Raw genomic sequence first — 12,665 nt, 5'->3', positions numbered from 1 at the left:
AAGCTGGAAGCCAGACGCTTAACCGATTGAGCCACCCAGGCGCCCCGAATGCTGGCCTTTTGACAAATGAGTTGGATCAGGTCTTCCTGACTAGATTTAAAACTGCCTGTTGCCATTTGTACAGGACTCCTTATTGTTTCCCAAATCTATATGTGCTGTTTCCAGGGCCTGTGGTGTCCACTTCATCCATCGAATTCCTTTCCCATTCTTTAAAACTCAGTTCAGATTTTACTGCTGCCAAGAAACCTTCCTTGATACACACACACACACACACACACACACACACACACACACACACACACACACACACACACACACACACACACACACCCCTTTCATGTTGGTATGAATCCAGTCTGCTCTCATAGCTCCCTATGACACTGTAGTTCATTTTTCTTCTTGTCTATCTTCTACCTCTACCCCGGCATCTAACAAGGTGCCTTTCCCTCAGTATATGTTTTTTAATTGCTATGGAGAGAAAAGGAGGAAGGAGAGAAAAATTTTCCATAGTAAAGCACTCTAAGTCTAAAGACAGACAAACCATGAAAAATACTGTATTCATATCACCAATGACTAGTTTCTTTAAACTGTAACAAGCTCCTGCACATCAGTGTGCTTGTCTACGAACAAATTATTTCTGGAAATATACCAAAGATACCTAAAACTGATTATCTCTGGGAAGAAACACTGGTTGGTGGGGGAGAGAGTGAAAGGAGACACTTTTTCATTATCCACATTTTTCAGCCTTTTTATTTTGTATCATGTGTGGGTGCTTCTATTTTCAAAAGCAATTTTAAAAATAAAAGCAATGAAAAATCACAAAGTATGAATTGTTTTGGCAGTATAAAATTTTATATGTATTACAAAGTATATCACAAAAAGAAAGTCACCAGCCATAAGCAAAATAAATACTATTGCATACTTTTAATGCACTACATGATTTACATTTATTACTTAATTTTCTGAAATCCTCTGAGAAATATAGTTTTAACTATACCAAAGAGAAACAGATTGAGGGAGACTTACGTGATATCAGCATTTAGCCAGTAAGGGGCCAGGATTGTATTTGAACCGAAGTCTTTCTGATTCCACAGGGTGTTTTCACCCTGGTTTTCCAAACCATGCTGCTTCTAGTTAGTGATCATCTTATCAAAAGTACAGCTGTGCTTTAATAGTCAGTAGCAGCAATTACCTGAAATGCCCACAAGATGGAAATGTTGGACGAAAGTAGGCATTTTTCTTTGTAAAGCATAATACTACAGTATTCAAGTGGGATATTTGTATAGATGTATTCTAGGGGCATGTGGGTGACTCAGGTCAGTTAAGTGGCTGACTTTGGCTCAGGTCATGATCTTACAGTTTGTGGGTTCAAGCCCCGCGTTGAGCTCTGTGCTGACAGCTCAGAGCCTGGAGTCTGCTTCAGATTCTCTCTCTCTCTCTCTCTCTCTCTCTCTCTCTCTCTCTCTCTCTCTCTCTCTCTCCCCCCGCCTCCCCTACTCATGCCCTCTTTCTCTCTCTCTCAAAATTAAATAAACATTAAAAATAAATAAATAGGTATATTCTATTTTGCTGTAATGATATTTTCTTTAGTAATATGTTATGTAGTCAGCTAGAATGTTTTAGATATCATTTAGTGTTTCTTTGTCATAATGGTAGTTAGGATGGCTTTTTATGTACCTGACAGTATTCCAGATAACTTATATGCATTAATTCATTTAAAATCTTTGAATAAAATTTTACATATCAACTGAAAATGGAAGTTTACAGCTCTAATTACCCTACTTAATAAGATGCTAGGTCCTTTTGGATTAGCTGGTCAGTATTAATAGGAGTCATTCCATAAGCACCAAGAAAGTAGAAAAGCTCAACTAAGAGCACATTATCTACCAGAATTTCTGTAAAACCATGAAGACTAGTTTGGGGGAAAGAAATAGGTCACAAAATAAATGAAGCAATTAAAACTTAAAACTATTTTTAATTTTTTTAAATTTATTTTTATTTTTTGAGAGATCATGTGTACAAGTTGGGGAGGGGCAAAGGGAGAGGGAGAATCTTAAGCAGCCTCTCCACGTTCAGCAGAGAGCCCCCGTAGGGCTCCATCTCACAATTGTGAGATGATGACCTAAGCAGAAATCGAGAGTCAGGCACGTAACTGACTGAGCCACCCAGGCACTCCAAGAGCACTATTTAGTTAGCTCTTCTTATTAGCTGGATGTCTCTTTGATTGTATGCCACCTTATTTCCAATTTTTTGTGTGGAGAGGAAAACAAGGACATTATGTCTTAACATCTTAATTATAAATTTTAAAATGAGTGGTCAGAATTTCATTCTTAGTTGTAGAAAATGTCTTAGATTCTCTTGTGAGAGTTCAGACTGTCTACTCCTCTCTCTGTGTTTAATGTAGTATCTCTTAGGTTGTTCATCATGGAAACTGACCTAAGGAAATGCCATATTTATTGCTCTGTAACATACCTTAGATATGTGACAAAAATGAAATAATTCAATAAAAATATGTTTTCCTTAGTTGCAGAACTTGAAGTGAAAACCAGAGAAAAATTAGAAGCTGCGAAAAAAAAAACAAGCTTTGAAATTGCAGAGCTTAAGGAGAGATTAAAGGCAAGTCGTGAAACTATAAATTGTTTAAAAAATGAAATCAGGAAACTTGAAGAAGATGATCAGGCAAAAGAGATATAAACAGTTCTAAGAGAACTTGATAGTAAACTCAGCTAAAAATAAGGTGGACTTTAAGGGAGAAATGGACCGCACATGCCATGATGTTTCTTAGAGAAACGGCACATGTAGTTGTTGACCACAGATTTCTCAGCAATTGGGTCAAAGCATTTGTACGTATTTTAAGGCAGTCTTTAAGGAGGTGAAGTATATCTGTGTAATAAGAATGAATGCAGTATCTTTAAGGAGGTGAAGCATACCTGTGTAATAAGAATGAATGCAGGCATTTTATCAACCCATTTTAGGGTAATTCTAACGATGTTAAGCACAATTTAAAAGTTTTTTCACTTTGTATATATAGCTTATCCTTTTGACAGGCATCACAATTTCATTACAAAGTATAAGTTATAAAAATATTGTACTTTCCTGGTAGAATTAGTGGTAAATTAACATGTATATTTAATTTTTTAAGTTCTTAACTGTCTCCATCCTAATAACTCTTTTGTATCTGTTGTGCCTACTGCCCAGTAAGTACTCAATAAATGTAGTTCACAGATCTTGTGTCTGCCTCTTGGTGTGTTTCTTCCTCTTTGATGGAGCACCTGTAGCTCTCTCCCTACAATAATCTATCTCCATAGTATTGTGGTCACACATCTCTTATTGGTACTCATTTTTGCATGGAGATGGCAAAGATCCTATTTTAAGTATTATTCTGCCTAACTACCACAATGTCATTCATTTTCACACAGAGAAATACTTCATCCCTCCTACATTTTCCAAAAATACATAGGAAGCAGCCATGCATCAGCTTCATATATGACCCCTGATCTCTCCACTTCTAATTAGCCTGTCCTGTTCAGATCCACATGGCGAACCTTCTAGTTTTGAACTCATGTAATTTGAACATTCAGTAGTACTTCAGACCACATGGGCTGATCTGTGTGGGCAACTTAGGGACAACAGTAGGTAGGAAAGTATTTTGGAAAACATGTAACATTAACATTAGTTAGAGAGCTCTTAACAATAGCAACTATGCCTATGCCTAATGCAAGGATTGTATATTTTCTGTAGAGTATTTACCCATCTTAGCATTTTAAGATACTTTTTATCTGCTCAATAGGTTGGTTACTATTTACTTTGTTGCTCTGTTTTTTAAGTTGTGGAGTTTATAAACATCATGGAGATTGTGCAAAGGTCTCTGTGGTCTTAAAATTTCTACTAAAGCCCCTATGGATTTGGAGGTGGCACTTCTAATTGTACCAGGCATCATTCATCTGTCCCCTGCCTCTACCCATTGCCTGCAGTATAGAGTAGGGTTTGGGGATTGACCAGAAAAACTAATGGAGGAAAAGTCCTACTTGAGGGATCCTGGCATGGAAGATGACCTCTCCATTATCTTAGTCAGATCAACCCCAAGAATCTGTTGGCTCATAAAACTAAACTTCACGGAGGAAGTCTGACTTTATGTGAGGATGAATAGAGGAGTCCAAATAGGTCCTCATGGCTCCGCCTTGCCCTCTGTCAGTTCTCATTTCTGAGTTGACTTTAAGTAGGATCTATGCAGAGTATGTAGAAATCTTATAACTCAAAAACACAACCTAATTTTAAAATGGATAAAGGATTGACTAGACATTTCTCCAGGGAAATACAAATAGCCACTAAGCACATGAGATGTTCAATATCAGTCATTAGAAAAAGGCAAATCAGAACAATGATGAGACACCACTTTTGTACCCACCAGGCTGGCTATAATTGTAAACAAAGTAGAACAAGAAAATTGTTGAGGATGTGGAAAAATTGGAACCCACATACATGAAGTATAACTTCTTAGGAAAATAGTTTGGCAATTCCTCAAAAAGTTAAGCTTAGTCACACTAATGACCCAACAATTCTGCTAGATATGTATCCAAGAGAAATGAAAACATGTTCACATAGAAACTCGTACAGGAATGCTCATGGCAGAATTATTCATAAGAGCCAAAAAGGAAACAGCCCAAATGCCATCCACTGATGAAGGAATAAATAAAATATGGTATCCACACAAATGTTATTTAGCCTGAAGAAAATAAGTACCCATTCTGCTGCATCATGAAGGAACTGTAAAAACATATGCTAAGTGAAAGAAGTTAGACACAAAAGCCACATATTGTATAATTCCATTTATATGAAATTGCTAGAATAGGCAAGTCTGTAAAACAGAAAGTTGATTAGTTGTTGCCAGGGGATGGGGAGAAGGGGATTTCTATTTGGGGTGATGAAATGTTCTGGAATTAATGGTGATGATTGCACAATCTTATGAATATACAAAAACATTGAACTGTACATTTTAAAGATGGTTTAAATGGAAACTATAAATTTCATCTCAAAAATATTTAAACATTTTAAGTGACAAATTTTGGTTAGAATTATACAAATTTTAAAAATACTGTACAAGAGGGAAGCGCCTGGGTGACTCAGATGGTTGTATCCAACTCTTGATCTCAGCTCAGGTCCCGATCTCAAGGTTGTGAGTTCAAGGCCTGCATTGGACTTCACACTGAGCGTGAAGCCTACTTAAGAAAACTTTTTTTTTTAACTTTACAAGATTTTGATTTCAATTTCTCATTCTTCCACAAGGAGAAGAGAATATTTATTTGCCAAGGGTCAATTACTTCATTAAGCTAAAGATAACGATGAAAAGAAACATAGCTAATTAGGTAGCTCACTTTTATTTAAAAGAAAAAGTATGTCTCAGTTTTTTTAATGTCTTTTTTTGTGAGAGAGAGAGACAGAGAGGCAGAGCATGAGTGGGGTAGGAGCAGAAAGAGGGAGACATAGAATCCAAAACTGGCTCCAGACTCTGATCTGTCAGCACAGAGCCCAACGTAAGACTGGAACTCATGAACTGTGAGATCATGACTGAGCCCAAGTTGACCACTTAACCAACTGAACCATGCAGGCACCCCAAAGTCTCATTTTTCTAAACAGTGTGGTAGGTAGGTAGTGTTGCTATCCAAATTTTATACATAGGAAATGAAGGGACTATAGCTAGACATTGAGTCAACCAGCAGTGTGACTCAGATTAGTAATCTTCAACTATAGGCCTTTCTTTTAAAAAGTGAGCTGCCTAATTAGCTATTTCTTTTCACCGTTCTTCATCTTTAGCTTGATGAAGTAATTTTTTATGTTCAAAGCATTATCATTTTTTTAAATGTTTATTTAGTTTTGAGAGAGAAAAAGCAAGCACAAGCAGGAGAGGTACAGAGAGAGAGGGAGACACACAATCTGAAGCAGGCTCCAAACTCTTGAGTGGTCAGCACAGAGCCCAGTGCAGGGGCCCAAGAAGTTGGACACTTAATTGATGGAGCCACCCAGGCACCTCTCAAAGCATTGTCATTTTTAATGATTACTTATGCCTAAGTACTTCTCAAATCTTTCTTTGACTAAGTGGAGTAATTTAGGGCAATCAAATAGGAATATCAGGTGGCAAGAATGCAAAGCACTGAGATAAGAATCTTGCTAGGTATTGTAACATTTAAGAAGATTCTGTTGTAGGGACCCCTAGGTGGCTCAGTGGGTTAAGTATCCAACTCTCCATTTTGGATCAGGTCATGATCCCAAGGTCATGGGATTGAGCCTTGCGTTGGGCTCTGCACTGAGCATGGAGCCTGCTTAAGACTCTCTCTTTCCTCCTGCCTCTCTCCCCTGCTCATGCTCCCTCTCTCTTAAAAAAAAAAAAGAAACAGAAAAAAGGAAGAAAAAGTCTGTTTTAAGCTCTCTTGGCTGGAATATTAAAGAATAGATACTTGAGGAGCACATGAGTGACTCTGTCAGTTGAGTATCTGACTCTGGATTTCAGCTCAAAAAAAATGAGGTCATGCAGGTATTAGCTAGAGAAAACATAGTAAATGTTTTTTTGGAGTTGGAAATAACTTATTTTCATGTGTTTGTTTGTTTTTTTAATTTTATTTTTGAGAGAGAGCCACAGAGCACAATCGGGACGGGCGGGGGACAAGAATCCAAAGCAGGCTCCAGACTCTGAGCTGTTAGCACAGAGCCCAGTGTGGGGCTTGAACTCAGGGACCACCAGATAATGACCTGAGCCGAAGTCAGATGCTCAACCAGCTGAACCACCCAGTCACCCCTGGAGTTGGAAAGAATTTTAAAGCACAATGGGAAACCCAGCAATCATAAAATTCTGGATCCCAAATGAGTTTAGAAATCTCTTGGGATTTGCTTTAAAATAACTTGGGAAATGGGAGATGTTAGGGGGAATAGGGTATATAGATGCAACAAGATTGACCATGTATTGATAATTTTTGAAGCTGAGCAAGAGATACATGGGAATTATTCTTTCTACTTTTATACATGCTTGAAATTTTCCATAATGAAAATTTTTGAATGTCATATAGAGGAAACCATTAAAATTCTACTTTTACTCTACCTGAAATCAAGAACTGGTAAAGTGTAAGTCATTTTAATCACTCCCCTAAAAGGTTACAATAGCTTCCAATTGTATAATTTATATGTTTACTTCTGTATTTGTTATTTTAATAGTTCTAGCAAATTCTTCACTATTGATTGAATATGATAGAAGTCTGGAAGGGTGGATGAGAGGAAAAGAAGGATAAAAAAAGAGGGGGATAGGAAAGAAGAAAGGAAGACAATCCCCAAAACAGATTTTAAGTAGAGTTCCAGATTTCATTCTCAGAAATTTGATTAGGAATTTGCATTTATGACAAGGTATCCAGGTAATCTGAGAAACTCATAGTGGCACAGCTTAATAAGTTGAACTACATAAAAGTACAACACTTCTAAATGGAGTGGGGTGGGGGGTCAAAACGTAGTCAAGAAGAAAATTAGGTCATATAACAGGCCCTGGGTCTCCCAGTCCTGGAAAAATTCTGGGGTGCCTGGGTGGCTCAGTTGGTTAAACATCCTACTCTTGATTTCAGCTCTGGTCATAATCGCAGAGTTCATGAGATCGAGTCACGTGTCAAGCTCTGCACTGACAGTGCGTAATCTGCTTGGGATTCTCTCTCTTCCCCTCTCTCTCTGCCCCTCCCCTGCTCGTGCCCATGCCCTATCTTTCCCTCAATATAAACATTTTTAAAAACTCTTAATAAATCCCTAGGAAGACCAATCCATAGCAAAAGAAGCAAATGATACAAATAGGTAGTTCACTAAAGAGGACATAAAAATGGAGAATACATATACTTGCTGTCACCAAATCTTAAGAATATGCAAATTTAAATAGCAGCTATTTCTCATCCATCTAGGATAAAATGAATGTTTCACCTAAGTATTGACAGAGAAGACAGCACTGATGATCCCAAAGGATAGACCGGGAACCATAGGCCATCTGGAAGATGGAGATAGGTAATCTTTATTTTTGTTTATCTGTAATTCAAATTTTATTAAACATTCTGTATATTTACTTAGTAAATCCGGCAATTCTACCTCTGCTTGAGATAGGAAAGATTTTCAAAAGACAAAAATGGAAGACTTCCCAGTGCTAGCAAGAGAGCAGGGAAACAGCTTACTCTCATACACTGGTGGGATTGCAAATGGCTCAGTATTTTTGGAGGACAATTTGGCAATACCTACTAAAATACTGAGTCAGCAATTTTACTTTAAAAAATTTTTTAATGTTTCATTTATTTTTGATACAGAAAGAGACAGAGCATGAGAGGGGGAGGGGCAGAGAGAGGGGAAGACACACAATGTGAAACACGCTCCAGGCTCTGAGGTGTCAGCACAGAGCCTGACACAGGGTTCGAACCCACGAACGTGAGATCTGACCTGACCCGAAGTCAGGGGCTTAACCAACTGAGCCACCCAGGCGCCCCAGCAGTTTTACTTTTAAAGTTCACATTTGTTTAACTTTTTATTGAAGTAAGCAATCAGACTTTTAAGAATATATTGCTTAGAAACATATATCCAAATTTGCAAAATATACATAAGGATATTCACTGTAACATTGTTTGCAGTATCAAAAAATTGAAAATAAGGCAAATGTCCATTAATAGGAGCTGCATAAATTATGTTATTCTATAGCAATACAATAGATTACTCTGTTGTCAAAATGAATAAAGCAGATCTATGTGCTCTGACATGAAAAGTATCTGGATTATACTTGTTAGAGGGGGGGAAAAGCAGTTTGCTTTTTTCAAACCAATTCCATTAAATCATTAAAATCATTACAAGATGATTCCTTTTTTAAATGTTTTTTGTTTATTTTTGAGAAAGAGATAGTGTGAGTAGGGGAGGGTCAGAGAGAGAGGGAGATACAGAATCTGAAGACAGGCTCCAGGCTCTGAGCTAGCTGTCCGCACAGAGCCTGAAGCAGGGCTTGAACCCACGAACCACAAGATCATGACCTGAGCCAAAGTCGGACGCTTAACCAACTGAGCCACCCAGATGCCCCTGATTCTTTTTTTTGTAATAAACAGAGAAAGGAAAGAAAAATTGCTTGAAGGAATTTTCACCAATCTTAACAGTAGGAAGAGGACTTATAGGGACTGTATCTATATTATGTATGTGTATGTTCAAATTTTTGCAGTAAGAGTACATTTCATTTGAGTGAAAGAGAATAACAAAATAGTTTAAAATTTAAAATTAAACGAAAGGGGCACCTGAGTCGCTCAGTCAGTTACGTGTCTGACTCTTGACATCAGCTCAGGTCATGATCTCATAGTTCATCAGTTTCAGTGCCCCATCGAGCTCTGTGCTGACAGTGTGAAGCCTACATGGGATCCTCTCTCCCTCTCTCTCTGCCCCTCCCAGAATTGCTCTCTCTCTCTCTCTAAAAATAAACAAATTTAAAAGAATAAATAAATAAAATTAAGTAAAAAGGAAAAACAGATGTCTTGATTATCAGAACATCGCCTTCTATGAGCCAGATCATTATGAAGTGTCATATGACAGTTCAGAGAAATGAAAAGAGACTTATATATGATTCAAGAAGCTGATGGACCAGGATTTCAGAAACTACTGGAGGGCCCCAGGTTCCATCCTTGCTCTTTAGTGCATTATCCAGTGAACCGAGATAAATAACATCATGACCCTGATGTAAAAATAGGTGGCTAAAGATGGGTTTTATCTGTATTCTGTCCCAGACTGGACTCTGTGGTCTGGCTTTTTAATTATTTGTAGTTATTTGGAATTAATTGATCACGTAGATTCCTGAAACTTTGTGTAATATGGCCCACGGTATTCCTAACTCTGGGTAGCCTCCCCCACACCCACCCCAGTCTGTTTACTTTCCCACTTTCACTGGCTACGCAGCCTGGCTTAACTGTTCTGTCTTCTACGAGGCTTCAATGCTCTTTAGTCATTCCTTAGTCTACCCTTAGTGAATTCATCACTGCTGTTTAAAAATTTCCAGTGAACTCAATCACCACTCCCCTTATTCACTAAATAAGAGTCATAAACTGGAAGGGAGTTTAGAGAACATCTAATTCAATTCCTCCATTTAATGAGGGGATACAGTCTTGCAGAAATTAAATGACTCAAAGTACACAATCTGTTGGGGCTAGAGATAGAATTTGAATTTAGCATTCTCTGACTGAGCAGTCATGGTACTAGAGCATCATATTCCATCAAGGATTAGAGAAGATTGTATGAATTAGTAGTCACCTTGGAAATTAACTTTCCAAGATGTACTGTTACTGACAGTCAAATCCCTTCCATCAAAACTTTGGTTTATCCTTCTTCCGGCTAATCTGGTCAAATCATGATCTTAAAATTAATGAGAATTGTCATCTCTACTTGGTTTAATTACATGCATGAATTGAAACCACAAGTCTATTTACTCTTATTGTGCACATCAGCAGATGACCTCAGTTCTTACATCATTGAAATCACTGATGCCATTCAAATTGACCCTGTTAACTTCCAGCCATACAAAGTTTCTCTTTGTTCTTACCAAATCCTGCTTTCTTTCATCTCGTTAATGTTCTTCCCATCTGTAGTTTTGATTCCACTCTATAGTATCTACTACTGCAAATTTATAATAGGGAGGAAATCACTTCACTTTTCCTGAGCTTCATTTTGTTTTAGTGAATGTGAATATCCTACCCACCTCATAGAATTCTGTTTAAGGGAAAATGAAATAGCATATGTAAAAGTACTTTGAATGATAGGCATAAAGAATAATAACACTAGCTATTTCTAAAAAATTTTTTTCAACAAAATATTTGTAAACTGAACCCAGCAACATATAGAAAGGATTAAGTGATCTCATGATCAAGTGGGATTTATCCCAGGAATACAAGGTTGGTTCAACATGTAAAAACCAATCTGTGTTACAGACTGTTAGGGGTTGAATGGTGTCTCCTGAAAATTCATAAATTGAAGTCCTAAGACCCAGTACTTCAGAATATGACTGTATTTGGAGATAGGGCCTCTAGTGGGGTAATTAAGTCAAAATGAGGTCATTAGCGTGGGTCTTAATTGAATATGACTGGATCCTTGTAAAAAGATTAGGCCAAGTAGACACGCAGGGAGAAGATAGCCCACTACGAGCCATGGAGAGAGGCCTTGGAAGAAACCAACTCTGCTGACACATCGTCAGACCTCCAGCTTCCACAGTTGTGAGAAAACTTTTTGTTGTTTACACCATGTAGCCTGTGGGACTTAGTCATGGCAGCCCTGGCCAGCTAATAAATAGGCCAAATTAAAAGAATAAAAGACAAAAGCATCTGAATAGATGCAGAAAATGCATTTGACAAAATCCAGCACCCTCTTATGATAGAAATAAACAACAAAGTAGGAATATAAAGGAACTTCCTCAACCTGATAAAGGGCATTTATGAAAAGCTCATAGTGAACATTATACATAATTGTGAAAGACTATATGCTTTTTCTCCCTTAACATGAGGAACAAGACAAGGATGTTTGTTTTGACCACATCTATTCAACATTGTGCTGCAGATCCTAGCCAGGGCAACTAGGCAAGAAAAAGAAATAAAAAGCATCCAGATGAGAAAGGAAGACGTAAAATTATCTCAGTTTGCAGACAATATGATTTTGTACTTAGAAAAATCCCAGGAAATACACACACACACACACATACACACACACACAACTAGTAGAGCTAATAAATGCATCCATCAGGGTTGCAGGGTACAGGATCAATATACAAAGTTGGTTATATTTCTATATACTAGCAAGGAACTGAAAATAAAATTAAGAAAATAATTTTATTTATAATTGAATAAAAAAGGATAAAATGCTTAGGAATATAACACCTGAAGTTCAAGCAGCCAAAGAGAAAATAGGTAAGTTGAACTTTATCACTAAAAGCTTTTGTGCTTCAGGGCATCTGAGTGGCTCAGTTGGTTAAGGCTGACTCTTGGTTTCAGCTCAGGTCATGATCTCATAGATCATAGGTTTGAGCCCTGTGTCTAGCTCCTCACTGTGGAGCCTCCGTGATATTCTCTCTCTTTTTCTCTCTGTCCCTCCCCCACTCATGCTTTCCTCTCTCTCAAAAATAAATAAATAAATAAACTAAAAAAGAAAACCTTTATGCTTCAAAGGGCATTATCAAGAAAGTAAAAAAACGATCTACAGAATGTGAGAAAATATTTGTAAATCATGTATCTGCAAAGAGGCTAGTATCCATAACATAGGAAGAACTCCTACAACTCAGTAATAAAAAGACAGCCAGTTAAAAATTGGGTGAAAGATTTGTATAGTCATTTCTCCAAAGAAGAATTATAAGAGGCCAATAAGCACGTGAAAAGATGCTCAACATGATATGTTATTAGGGAAATGCAAATAAGAACCATCATGAGATACTACTTCACTAGGCTGACTATCGTAAAAGAGACAGACAGTAGTAAGTGTTTACAAGGATGTGGAGAAATTGAAACTCTCACACATTGCTGGTGAGAATGTAAAACAGTGCAGGTTCTAATGGAAACAGTTTGGGGGTTCCTTAAAAAGTTAAACATAGAGGTGCCTGGGTGGCTTAGTTGGCTAAGCGTCCGACTTCAGCTCAGGTCATGATTTCA

General features: G+C 37.6%; 1 protein-coding gene across 3 annotated transcripts in view; it reads left to right on the top strand.

The window, feature by feature from the left end:
- Nucleotides 1-12,665, top strand: part of YEATS4 (YEATS domain containing 4) — a 45,011-nt gene that overhangs the window by 15,209 nt on the left and 17,137 nt on the right. For 2 of the 3 annotated variants that reach the window (XR_003914399.1, XR_003914400.1), the window contains exons 7-8: nucleotides 2,525-2,616; nucleotides 7,929-8,028. Coding sequence is in view for 1 of the 3 variants with exons in the window: in XM_029954519.1 (XP_029810379.1) it covers nucleotides 2,525-2,694 (170 nt within the window). In the remaining 2 variants the exon portion in view is untranslated. Of the gene's footprint in view, nucleotides 1-2,524; nucleotides 3,232-7,928; nucleotides 8,029-12,665 lie in introns of those variants that run through there. The other variant, XM_029954519.1, reaches the window with a different exon arrangement.

Source organism: Suricata suricatta, chromosome 10 (assembly GCF_006229205.1).
Source record: "Suricata suricatta isolate VVHF042 chromosome 10, meerkat_22Aug2017_6uvM2_HiC, whole genome shotgun sequence".
NCBI classification, from domain to species: Eukaryota; Metazoa; Chordata; class Mammalia; order Carnivora; family Herpestidae; genus Suricata; species Suricata suricatta.
This window is presented reverse-complemented; position numbering and strand designations above follow the sequence as displayed.